General features: G+C 35.3%; 1 protein-coding gene across 3 annotated transcripts in view; it reads left to right on the plus strand.

Moving 5' to 3' along the window:
* KDM7A (lysine demethylase 7A) overlaps positions 1–13,043 on the plus strand; it is a 67,424-nt gene that overhangs the window by 36,598 nt on the left and 17,783 nt on the right. For all 3 annotated transcript variants that reach the window (XM_082043403.1, XM_082043402.1, XM_082043404.1), the window contains 5 exons: positions 2,192–2,279; positions 3,008–3,114; positions 6,230–6,321; positions 10,494–10,583; positions 11,470–11,679. In XM_082043403.1, the coding sequence (XP_081899529.1) occupies positions 2,192–2,279; positions 3,008–3,114; positions 6,230–6,321; positions 10,494–10,583; positions 11,470–11,679 (587 nt within the window). The remainder of the gene's footprint in view (positions 1–2,191; positions 2,280–3,007; positions 3,115–6,229; positions 6,322–10,493; positions 10,584–11,469; positions 11,680–13,043) is intronic.

Genomic DNA, 13,043 nt, shown 5'->3' on the forward strand with positions numbered 1-13,043 from the left:
ATAAATACTACATGGTGAGGAGCTATATATGCATTTAACTTTCCTGAACACCCAAAGCTTTTAAAATACGTATATTTTTGGCAAGAGATTACATTAATTTTCCATTTATCTAAGTGAAAGGTTATACATCTGTGAACAAAGAATGCAGAATTATAGAATGAAGAACTTTACTGCGACCCACAGATCTTTGAAAAGAGTTATTGCTTTCCTAGTAATCAGCTGAATCTGAGGTCTTGCTATACTCAGCCCAAAAAGAAAAGTATCATAAAATGATAGTTTCTAACGTATACATGTATTTGTGTGTATATACACATAAAATAGTACTTTTTAATGTTAATATGTGTATATACGTATGCATTCATATACATATGATGAAGTATAGTGTAAGAACCAATAAATTAAACCAGGTTTCAAGACACGTGTTTAAAAAATGGGAAGTTCTGTTAGACTGATTGAAGGGTTTAAAAAGCCCCTGATCTCTACTGAAAACCACTTCTGTTCCTGCTTGCGCTGGTGCTAGTGGATGCCATAATTATCTTATAATCTCTGAAATATGTTCAGAGTAGACTTCTGATTTAAAATTAATCTTGCATGCAGATGAATAGCACCTACTGGGAGCCTCTTGAGAGTTATTCAGACATTATTAAAAATATTCTGTGTGGCCTACACCAGATTTTCTTGCCTTGTTGCATAGACCTTGATCAAAACTACAGCATAAAAATAGCAAGTAGGAATATAAAAAAATGAAATCCTTTAATTGATACAGCTGTGCCATAAAAATCCTGGTGCTGATGCAACAGTGAGCAGACTTTGTTGTTAGTTTTGTCAGCATCTGGGGAGATGTGTGTTTAAAGGACTGAAATACAATTATTCCTTGGGGAGCTGGAGGTACTCATCTACTGTGATGATAAGAGTGAAAAACTGCAAACATATTAACAAATGTAAAGTGCGGCTTGGTAATACAAGGCAATCTTTGTTGCACTGCACTTCTCAAAGAAAAGAAGTAAAACTGGTCGATGTTTAATATTAATTGAAAAAAACCCTTAAGTTGCATCTGCCACTGTGTTCTGTGTTCTTTCATACACCGTTCTGTAACTTGCTTCCTTCCCAGACTACATAGCAGGTGTGTTCCTTAACGTTGTTGCTAGGTTTCAAGTCTTTTTACGTGTGCTACCACAACTAGAACCAGTTATTCTGAGCTAAATTAGGGCATAGATTTAATACTAGTTTGCAATATATAGTTCCTTGTGATCTAGTCTGATCTTGCCTCAAGCTGAGGAGTTTCCTGTGTTTGTACATCTTGCCTACATTTAGTGAAGCCATGAAGTAAGCTGTAAATGTGTGGCCAACTCATCTTCTCTCAGAAGATGATGTGTATGCATGTAAAATCAGAAGAAAAATCTTGAAAGAGGAAACTCTGTTTGTAGTTTATTAACACTAAGGCTGCACTGTATAAATTTTAAAGGTAATTATTTTTAATCAGGAAGCTAATGTATTGTGTTCTTTTGTGTACTTACTTGAAATTATCCAGTAGTAATCAGCTGGATTGATAGCATAATGTTGGCCATGCTTTGCCATGTTGAATAGTGGAATTCACAAGGACAATATTTCAATTATGTGACAAATTTATACAGTAAGAGTGCCTAGACTGGATTTTAAAAATGATCATAATTTCATTGGAATTACGATGACTATGTTTCTAATTAGTGGAACTGCTTCTGAATTCCTATTAGAGAAACTTCAGTATTGCTAAATGACATTTTTATGTTGGGGAAACAGCACAGTTACTTTAAGCAACATGTAAATATTGAAAGTAATATAATTTCTGTTTTATTTTTACGACTTTATCTTTTGTTCGTTATGTTTTTCCCTCCTTACTTGGTTATTTTTGTTGACTGGAGGGAAAACCTCTCGGAATTTTTACATGAAAAATCACTATGGTCTTGCATCCCCTTCCTCCACCCCTAGTAAAAATGTTTTAATCCTAACTCCTTCAGAAAGCTATAGTTCCACTAGATACCTGAAACACTGTAATTTACATGTTGCTAAACTTTAAATTACTGTTTCACAGCACAGAATACAAATTTGATTTTATCTCTCCAGGTACAGAGTTTTTACTTCTATATGTATTTAAAAACAGTTTTAGAATCATTTATATGTATATATTAAGTTTCAGAATCTGTCATTTCAGGCTGGATTCATGCTGTGCTCACATCTCAGGATTGTATGGCTTTTGGAGGAAACTTTTTGCACAACCTCAATATTGGCATGCAGCTCAGGTTAGTCTCAGCCCTTCCTGTACCTTTTCCTTGTTGAGTAGGGTATTCTTTTAATAGATACTTTTCTTCATGCTCTTAACGAGAATCAAATAGGTACAGGCTCTCAAACAGACAATAGTGGCATTTTCAGTTAGACTGTATCAAGTACATACTCTTATTTCACTTCTTCGAAGTTTGTTTCAAAAGCAAAATGAAGACTATGCAAAAATTTAAGTGAATAGAAGAAAAAAAAAAAAAAAGAAAAACTCTACTTTGGAGGTTAGTCTAAATAAGTAAAACAAAACTGAGCAAGCCCAGGTGTGTGACACTGAGTTGAAATGAGTGTCCTCAAGTCAGCATTACTCTAAGGGCAGCTGTATTTAGTTTTTGTCCAAGATGTGAAGCTGTCTTCTAAACATATTGTTTTTATTTATTACAGTGGAATCCTGATAAAATTCCATCTGTTAAAAGATCACACATTGGGTTTGTATCCTAGTTTTATGAAGTCCAACTTTATTCTTAGAAGTGCCGCAGTCAAACTTGATAAGGTCAGAGCCTGGATGAGACCAGAGTTCAATCTTGTCTGTGGTCTTGTTGGGATTTAACTATGTGATACTTGACTTCTTTTATTTATCATGGCTATGGTTATTTTATTTTATTTTGGACATTGTGTCTATTTGATTACATATTTGAATAATTAATTTGATAATTAAAACATTAATTTTTTTGTAATATTTCAATTTATTCAGGTGTTACGAAATGGAGAAGAGGCTAAAAACCCCAGATCTTTTTAAATTTCCTTTTTTTGAAGCCATCTGTTGGTTTGTGGCCAAAAACTTACTGGAAACATTGAAAGGTAATCCTTGTTTTGTTTTAAGAGATATACATGTGTCCACTTCTATTTTTTTTCTTTTCATTGATAGTGAAGAAAATTATCCTGCTATTGTGTGAACCGAGGAAACCTTTTAAGATGGGAAACCAGACTTAATTTAATTTAATTCAATTTTATTGATTTTATTTTTGTCATACTACTTTTTAACCAGATTTTAGTGAATGTTGCACTGCGACAGTTCTAGATCCAGCAGTTCTTGGTTTTAGTAAATGAAGTTTCTGAAAATTACTTTGATGATTTAAGGTTTTTAGGGTAACTTTCGCAGTGCAGAAAGATTAGAACAATTGCTGATGCATGTAACTAACGCTTTGTAGCATGCTGCTGCAACCTTTGAACTATTTTATTAGTGGTTTTCATCCAATGCTGATGATGTATGTGATCAATGAAAATATTCTAGATTGTCAAGACAGAGTATCTGAAATCCTGACACAGTGCAGTTATACTACCAGCCAAATAGGATTAATTTGCCATTATCTGAAAAGACATTGTTAAGGAAGGTAGGAAACTTATTTCAATGGCATCAGTTTTTCACTTGGGCTTCTTCCATATCACTTCAGATCTATGGGTACCCTTCGATAACCTTTCTCTTCTGCTTTCAGCAAATGACTCTGAACGATCCCACTAATTTGTGTCTGTGAGTTTCTTCTTGGTGCCTTTGCAGCTGAGAGAAGATGTTTTTTGCACTTTGACAATTTTCTTTGACCTTTTCAGTCAGTCAGACTACCTATTGTCTTCTGCTCTTTTTTGTGAAGGGGACAGTGTCTGTGGGGGCTTTTGTGGGAAAGATGCATCAGTTCTTATGAGCTGTGTCAAATCATTTATATCCGTGCTTATCAGTAGACATCTCAAAAAGCTCCTGCTCATGACAGATGCCAATCCTTTCCAAACTTCCTCATCTAGTCCTGTAATTTATAAATCTGTGATCACATATAATTGAGCTTGAGAGTGTGTCTGTCTGGCTTTGCCTTCTCAAATATCTTTCCCTCTGCCTGCTCTATTTAATCTTATTATTAATAATAAATGTCATATTCCAAATGATGTATTTCAAAGGAGAGAAATAAACCTTCAAAGCTGAATTCAGATTCTGCTTTTGAAGAGATCAGAATCTCACGTAACCATTTTTCTAATACGTAAATAATCACAGTTATTCTGTTTTTTTCAGCAAATGAAGGTGTTGAACAACCCTTGTTTCTTAAATGAGCATTTAAACTTTCTGGATGAACCTAAAGCCACTCAGAAATCTTATCAAATAGAACATACTTGCAGAAAAGTTTTCCTTCCAAAAAGGAGTATTTTCTTCTTGAAAGTTTGCCTTGATTGGTCTCACTCCTGTTTATTTAAATTTTACAAACTTGTCAGAAGACATAGGAGCTGTATTCCTGCTGGAAAAGCAGTGGGATGTATGTTTCTATATACTCTAGCTAACTGTGAGTTGTGTTCTGTGTCCATTCCCCTCCTCTTCTTTTTATCCCATGACTCCTTGAGTACATAGACTAGGAGCCTCTTGTGTATTAGGGCAGGGGTATGAACCTTACTCTCATATTATTTTTAATCTATAGGTTAGCAGATATTTTGTTGCAGAACAATGCTATGATCATTAAAATCCATCATAAAAAATAAAAATTGAGGTTTCGTGGCTAGAGTGAAGATTGTGTTGGGCTTTGGCATCAAGACTCATGCAACTTAGATTTTTAACAATCAAAATAATTTGTTTTACAAATAAGGGATGATAGCAGTTCAGTTGTGAAAGGTAACCACGATGACCAATGTGTAAAATGTTGAGTACATGGTTGTTAGCAGCACTTCATGTGACATTCAGGTCAATAAGCAAAATTGGCACAGTATATCTTTCTGTGCGTCTTGTTTGGTTTGTTTTTTGTTGTTGTTTGTTTTTTGTTGTTGTTTGTTTTTAATGATAAGAGGGTCATAAACACTCTGATTTTGTCTTTTCATTAGCAAGAAGTGTTTTATTATATAAGTGTTGTGACATTCACCTAAACTATTTTTCTTCATATTTCTTGGAGCTGCAGAATAGGTAACTTGTTTATCTATCTGATACTCATTAAATTTGATTACTCATGCAGTCTTTTCTATTGCAGCTAAAAAAGTCCAGCCTGTGGTGCTGCATTGTATTGCCAAAATTTTAGCAACTGAGTCAGCTAGTGGGCAGCTAGTACCTTTTAACAAATAGGAGGTATCTTGGAGGGAAGAATAGTAACAGAACTTTCCTTTTTCTGCCAGCAGACTAATCCATTATCCATAAGAATAGAGGTTTATTATTGTACTCTTTTAAGGAAATAAAATGAGCCAAATAGTTCAAGTGTTGGTCCATTTGCTATTGACAAGTGGATATTTGTCAGGAACATGAGGAGAAGTTGCAATCGACTTTTGACTGTTCATGGAGGGTTTGTCTTTTTCCTTCTTTTTTTCCCCCATGAAGGAAAAGAGAAAATAGAAAAGGAATTGCAGTCACTTGAGAGCACCAGCTTTCTTAAGAAGAGCAGCTTCTGTAGCAGAGTGATTTCACTCCCTGTCCCCTATGATTTTTGGGGGAAAAATGATGTAAACTGGGGAAGAATTGTGATATTTGGAAGGGTGACGGAAAATGTTTGGGAAGTGGAAGTGTGCTAATATGAACCATTTGCTGTATGTATGGACATAAGCAATAAGAATTCTAATCTAGAGATACATCCCACATCCTTCTGGTCTGCTTTGACTAAAATATTTCTGAATGAAATAGAAGTGATTTCTTTTTTAAAATAGGTTTTCTCTTGTTCTGTATTTTAGGTCTGTTTTATTCTGATTGAACTTTAGTATGTTGTAAAAGACCCATACTTCACCCAGAAATTAGTAAAAAAAAAAAAAAAAAGAAGTAGAATCACTTTAGGCTGCCTTTTTGTTTTGTTTTTGTTTTGTTGCAGTTTACACACAAATACAGGGTGTCATGTTTCATTTGCTTGCATGATTTTTCCATTTTTGTGCTGTTGCACAATGACAACTTCATTGGCTGAAGGGTAGGTATCATTCTATTGTTTTCACTATGAGCAAGTTTCTAAATTGGTATCTGTATCCTTTTTAGAACTGAGGGAAGATGGTTTCCAGCCTCCAAGCTACTTAGTGCAAGGAGTGAAGGCTTTACTTTCTGCTTTAAAATTGTGGATGAAAAAAGAAGTAAGTATAAGAGATTTTTTTTCCTATTTTGGTGAGCTCTGTTTTGATACAGAAGTGAAGGTCTATGCCCTTTTAAAGTTTAAGATTATTTTTATCTGTAACGAATACTGAAAGACTCTATGGAGAGTATGTACTGTTGACCTGTGAAAGAATCATCATGACAACTTTGTATTCTGTGATGCTAATAAAGTCTTTTTAGACCAATTAATAAGCTCTTGTATTGTAGCTGATCGAAGTAGAATCTTGTTTCTCCTCAGGATGGGATAAGAGTGCTAGAGGACAAGCTGATAAGGTGCGGCTTTTTTCTAACAAATCTGTTTATATAGTTGATTTATCCTAGTCTGAGGTAATGGAGGGATGGAATGCCTCGATATTTAGCATTTTTCGTTAATGTCAGTGCTCTGTAGAACACATTTCAGGTATGCATGTATTATTGAATAGTCGGTTTAACCTCAGATGAGGGTATTAACTTCAGTTGAATACTGTCCCTGCTGAACATTGGCTGACTCTTGTAAAATCATTGTGTTGTCTGTGCTGGCTTTGCTGGTGCTCTGCTCTCCAGGAAAGCTTATTTGTTTTGGCACGGCACTGGATCTGGCTTAACTCCACATGTTTTCTCATGTGCCTGAGCTAATAAACCCTCTTGGAATCTGTGCTTCTGGGAAGTGCTGTTCACTGACAGGCAGTTTGGTTCTGACTGAGCTTATTAATTCTAGTTTGTTGCTGGCCATGCTGACTTGAACTGGCTTTTGGAGATCTGTTTGGTCTTTCTGCCCACAAATTCTCCTTGTAAGAGAATTTACTATACAACAGGCATGATATTTACACAATGCTGCACCCAATGTAATAAGCTTTATGGAATTGAACTTGAGGTGCGAACGCAGAGTGGTTACTCTGTGTGGAATCATCTGGGGTCCAGCCTGGGTAGCATTAGTGGTTCCAGATGAACCTTTGCCAGCCCTCTGTAACTTCTCTGAGTTGATTCTCCAGTGTCTCCTTGTCTATGCCATGCTGGATCAAAGCTAGCTAGTAAGCAGTGTAGCAGTATTTACAGGATGTTGTGCCTAAGCTGCTAAGCCATGTGTGAATCCAAGCTGTCTCTGCATCCGTGGCATGGATAATAAGCCAGCAATCAGACTGCCAATAACTGAGATCAAACATAGCTTGTATGAATCCTTATTTTAATTTGAAATTGTGTTGGATTCCTCTTTTCTAGATTGCTGTAGCGTATGTGTACTGTCTAGTAGCTCATTAAATAGTTTGATTAATACTTCATCTAGAATGTGATAAGTTTCCTACTTTTCCGTGGAAAAGAAAATGAATTGTACATGCTGCCTTCTGAATGCTTATTAATGAGATCTCTGGGCATTCCCAAACCACTGGCTGAACACTTTGATTGTGAGGAAACTGCACAGCATCGATGATCTAGTCACAATGTTGTCTGCTGTCCTCCAGCTATCATACTTTGTACCTTGTGTTCATCTTTTCTAGCTGCTGATTCATAAATGAGCTGATATTTTCTTTGCAGCAGGCCATGTGTGTGATAGGGTCGTCGCTGTATGCAGCTAAAGACAGGAGGAGCTTTGTACATTGCTGTATGATCTGCTCATGCTGGGGGTTTCAGACAGATTCCAAAAAAAGAATGACAACTGAGTACTCCACAAATGAGAAGCCTACTCATGAAGTTTCACATTTGTATCACGGAATACGTCTTTTCAAGACGTGAATTATCTTAGAGAATTGCTTTAGACCATTTGCTGGAGAATTTCAAACTCATTTTCAGCAGGGCAACAGTGTCTTAATTTCTGCAATACTTAAAAACTGCAAAAAATTACAATATGCTGAGGCTAGAGATTGAGTGCTAGTAAAATTATTTTAGCTTTCGTGTCTTGATTTGAGTTCAGTTTCTGCAAGGCTTTTATCAGTGTGTGTATGCTCTGATTACTTTGGTGCAGATCATCAATCTGCAGGTTAGTTGATACACACAGTAACAATGTTACCTGAACACCAGTTTTTTATTTCTGGCTTCCTTCCAGCTTGCATAAGCAACAGGTCTCAGATTCAGTTTTTCAGGTGTTTGATTCATGTACTAGTAAAATTATTTTGGGCAACTGTTCTGTGCTTTTAAAAAAAGTATTAATAGCTGTTTTAAAAAGAAAAAAAACCACAACAGGTTTGTTTGTTGGTTGGTTGGTTGGTTGTTTTTTTTTGTGTGCATTTGTTTTTTCAGTAAGCATGGGTTGTGGGGTTTATTATTTTCATTTTATCTTTATTTTTCATGTACATTTTAAAGTATTGATATACTTCATTGTGATGCTAGTTTCCAAAGATGGGTGGATTCATTTGCCTACCAAGACTTTTTTTTTAATCTGTATCTCTTGATTTAAATGTTTATTTTTCCTCTGTATATATGAAACATTTACAAACCCTTTTCTTGAATCATAGCTTTTTTTTCATTATTTTATTTACCTGCAATTTACATCTGACATGCTTAGGCTGCTGGTACTTTTCTCCTTAGTACAGTAGAATTCCTCAGTCCCAAAGGCTGCTTGTTCCTTTTCCAGGAGGCAGGATACAGAGACAACTTAAAAACAAGTTACTCAATAACAACTTTTCAGTTATGGCTTCTGTAGGTATTCGTATTTCCTGCCCATCCTTTCCTTCTGTCAGACTGTTAGGTTATATATCCATTTGAATTTATTCACATATTTAAGTTCCTTGAATGCACTTTAAAAAATAATTACATAATATTACAGTAATGAAATATTAAATTATATTTTAAATTTTTATCTGGTAAAAACAAATATCTGATATAAACTATAATTTTATATCTGATATAAACTAAGTTTGCATTAGGAAGGCTTTTTGGTGTTTTTAAACCAGAACAACTTTGAAGTCAATCAGTGTTTTGGAGGATTACATCAGTCACCTTCCTCTTGAAGTCTTCATGGACAGAAAGGCTTTCAGGAGAGTCAAATCCTTAGGTAGAAAGGACTGAATAGTCTAAAATGACAAGTAAACTTGCTGGAAAAGTTACATAGTTTAGTGACAAAGGTGCCATGTTCCCAAGTGTGAATGTGTAGAGGTGATGCATGCAAAGAATGAACAATGGTAAATAATAGCAGCTGATTTAATCTTTCCTGTAGAAATTATGGCACTGAAATGAATCATTATACCATGGTTATACATCCATCTTGTTTTTTTTTTGGGGGGGCGGAGAGAGCGTTTGTTTTAATGACTGAGAGGAAGCCAGGTTCAATGAAATACACATAAAATAGCAGATTGCTTCTAGCAATAATTTTGCTGCTGAATCTCATTTTTGAATGTGGGTAGCTGAAAGTGTTTGTGTGGGATAGTTTTCCACTTAAACAGTCAATCAAGGGGATACCAGAGTTCATGTTAGTCATTCTGGTCTATGCGTGAGTGCTGTTTCATCTGTTTAATTCTAACTAAAAATATTTTGAGGCATATTTAAATTGTACATACAAAATATTAAACATTTTTTTACTAGATCTAACTGTAGAGTGTTTGGACTTACTTAGATTGGCAATATGTATATAGGAAATATATCTTGGGTACTATTTCAGAGGGTTGAAGGGAACATAAATGGTAACAGTTTCCTAAATTTTTTTATAGGGAATGATTTTTTAAAATTGCTTTCTCCAACCTACGAGATTCTAAATAAGTTATTTTTTCAAGCTAAATGTGAGGCAGATGTCTAAAAATCTGCATGTTGGTTACTGATTATTATTCCTGATTTGCTCTTTAGATTAAATTTTTGCTTTAATGAAGTTCCCGCAGTATTTAGCTGTTTTGAAGGTCATGCCTTTAGTAAGTTTCTGAAGTGTGGCTCTATACTGATCATGCTAAAGGGAAAAAAAGAAGCTGATTGCTGTACTGAGGGGAAAAAAATTAAGTGGTTGTGAGTATGGCTTTCTATTGCCCTTTCTTTGGATTCTTAGAGACATTGAGGTGTATCTGCTGCCTTCTAAAGTTTGGACTGGAAGCTTCCGTGTGCATGTGTGTCTGTGCTGGCAGTTTGCAGTCATTATTGCATAAATTAATCTGTTTTTTCCTTTTAATTTTTTTCCCCATGTAGTTTTATTTCCTATTTATTCTGGTTTTATGTGAAAAAGTTAATTAAGCATCTTTTCTTCCCTGTTTGCATACAGCTTGTAACAGAACATGCCTTTGAAATTCCAGACAATATTAGGCCTGGGAATCTCATAAAAGAGCTCTCAAAAGTGATTCGTTCTGTGGAGGTAAGAACAGAGGCAACCCTACATAAGCCTGCAGAAAAAAAATATCTTTGAATCAAGAGAATTCCATAGTAGTTATGCTTCTGATTGACTATATTCACCTTTTAATTTATTTAACATTCATTAATAATAGAAAATCAAGAGGAAAACTGCTGGGAATAGTAAGCTATGAAGCTCTGGGTATTTCAGATAAAGAAAATGTTTAGTGAGGGTGTTTTTTGTTGGTTTTGTTTTTTTTTTTAATATGTAGTTTTAGTGGTCAAATTAGTTGTCGGTCAGTATTTCTAAAATATTCGCACTTATTGCTACTTAGAATAGTTACTGTGAATATGTTGTTAAAGAGTTTAATTTGAATTTCTGTGCCTATTCCATTCTCCTATGCTCTTGTTTTTTAGTTCTGGTCCACTTGTCATCTCTTTTGCTCTTTTCCTTATGATTTGTTGCTATTTGTTATATAGCCCATTTTGTTTTCCTCTTTTCCCCCTCCTTTACCAATGTTTTGCTCCTTTATTCCTTAGTAAATATTGCTTCTTGAAAAATTCTCACATTTGCATGTGGAGAGAACAGTTCTGAGAACTGAAATGTGATCTGTTGGATACAACACATGTCTATCGTATGCTGCCTTCATGAATTAAGTCTTATGTTTTGGTGTTAACTTTTGGTCTTAAGCACCACTATGATAGGAGATTATAAAAGACCCAAATGGGAAAGGGGTGCAGTAGAACTAAACTTTGTACATCAAATCCTTAGGAAATATGTAGTACTTCTCTAAAAGGTCTAACAATTTTATTTATATAACTTACATTTAATTAGATGAGTAAGAAGCAGCACTTAAATATGTGGATTTATTCCTCTGAGACTATTCTGAAATATGTGTTTTTAATTAAAGGAGGAAAACAGCAAACTAGTTAAAACTCAGGGAATTCTTGGTGTGTGTCCATCTTCACGGTCTTCGCATGAAACAACTTCCCCTCACCACTCCAGAAGAAGGGTGAGGAAACTGCGGGACCATGCTACCAAAACTCCTTCTAACCTGGACATCCTGGAACTCCACACCAGGGCAGTACTGAAAAGGCTGGAGATGTCACCATGGGAGGAGGCAAGTTTCAAGTTGTGTGCAAGAAAAACAAAACTAGAGTAGATTTCTACCCTCTGTTGAAAGGGAAAAACTTTTAACGTGCATAAGAATACAAGCTATTGCTCTTTGTCTTGTGGATAGATTTGTTTTCCATTTCTTTGAGTTTTCCTGATAGGAATTTCTCTCTTTCTTGATTATTTTTTTTGGTGGAGGTTCTTTCAACCTTTTGGTTTGGAAAGTGCTTTGAAGCCGCTACCTTCTCCAAGTATAGTTTTTGAATTAGGACTGCTGTAGCTGTCAAGTACTACTTTGGATCAGTTCTGTGAAGAAAAGGGAGTTTGCAAAGCCTTGACTTGATGAGGCTTTGAGCCAGCCTGCTTCTCTATGTCTTTTTTAGATAGCTGTTTCTTATAGTTCAGTAACTGTAATTTGATTAGCCATGTTTTTCAATCACGTTCCTATTTCCTGTATGACTGTGCCTTCCCACCAGTAAACCTTGGGCTGTCTTTGGTCTCCATTGTGGAGCTGTGGACTTTGTAGTCATATTACAAAACTATCATGGAGTGAATGAGTGAAATGTTGTCTCTTGAAAAATCTTTTCATGTTTGATGACCTTATTTCAAAAACCAGCAACAGGTATTTGAGGGGGAGTGAGAGAATAGAGATAAGTAGCTTTATAGAAGGAAATATGTAGCTTTCTGAGAATAAGAAATGCTGACAAATTTAGTTGGGACAGGATGGATTGTCATAGTGGAGAAATACTGATTTGGGTCTTTATCTTCATGAAGCATGAACAAGAGACACTCAACCCTCAAAGACAAGAAGCTGAACTTAAAATTTACCACAAATAATTAACCCTTTGCAGTTTGTTACTACAAAACAAGTGTTTAGGAGTATTAGTCATTGCCATTTAATGTAGAAATACATTGTTCACTATCAGTATTGACTTGTCAAGAAAAAAAATATATTATTTTACATGTTCCTGGTTCGGCCCAAAAATGTGTCGCTGATTGCGTCAGAGTATATGTTAAATGTAAATTGCTTTGAGCTGCTTCTGGCAGGTTACTTTCCACTATTGATGTTTTACTGTCCTATAAATCAGTTCTGGGATACTAATTCCAGGGACCAGATACCCAGTCCGGGAGTTGTCTTATCAGTTCCAAGCTCAGCTTTTGGCTTACCTGTCTCTATTGGATTTCTTTGTTTTGAATACAGTGATAATTCTCCAAAGGAAACATAAAAGGAATATTATAGTAAAGTTGTAGCTGTTTCATATGCTTCAGGAAAGTATAAATCATTCAAGGAAGAAGATGCAGTGTATTTTTTTTTTCACATCCAAACAGGTTTTGTCTGAGCTTTCTTCAGCTGGTTATCACGAAGGCAAT

This window comes from Streptopelia decaocto (genome assembly GCF_964273445.1).
Source record: "Streptopelia decaocto genome assembly, chromosome: 1".
NCBI lineage: Eukaryota > Metazoa > Chordata > Aves > Columbiformes > Columbidae > Streptopelia > Streptopelia decaocto.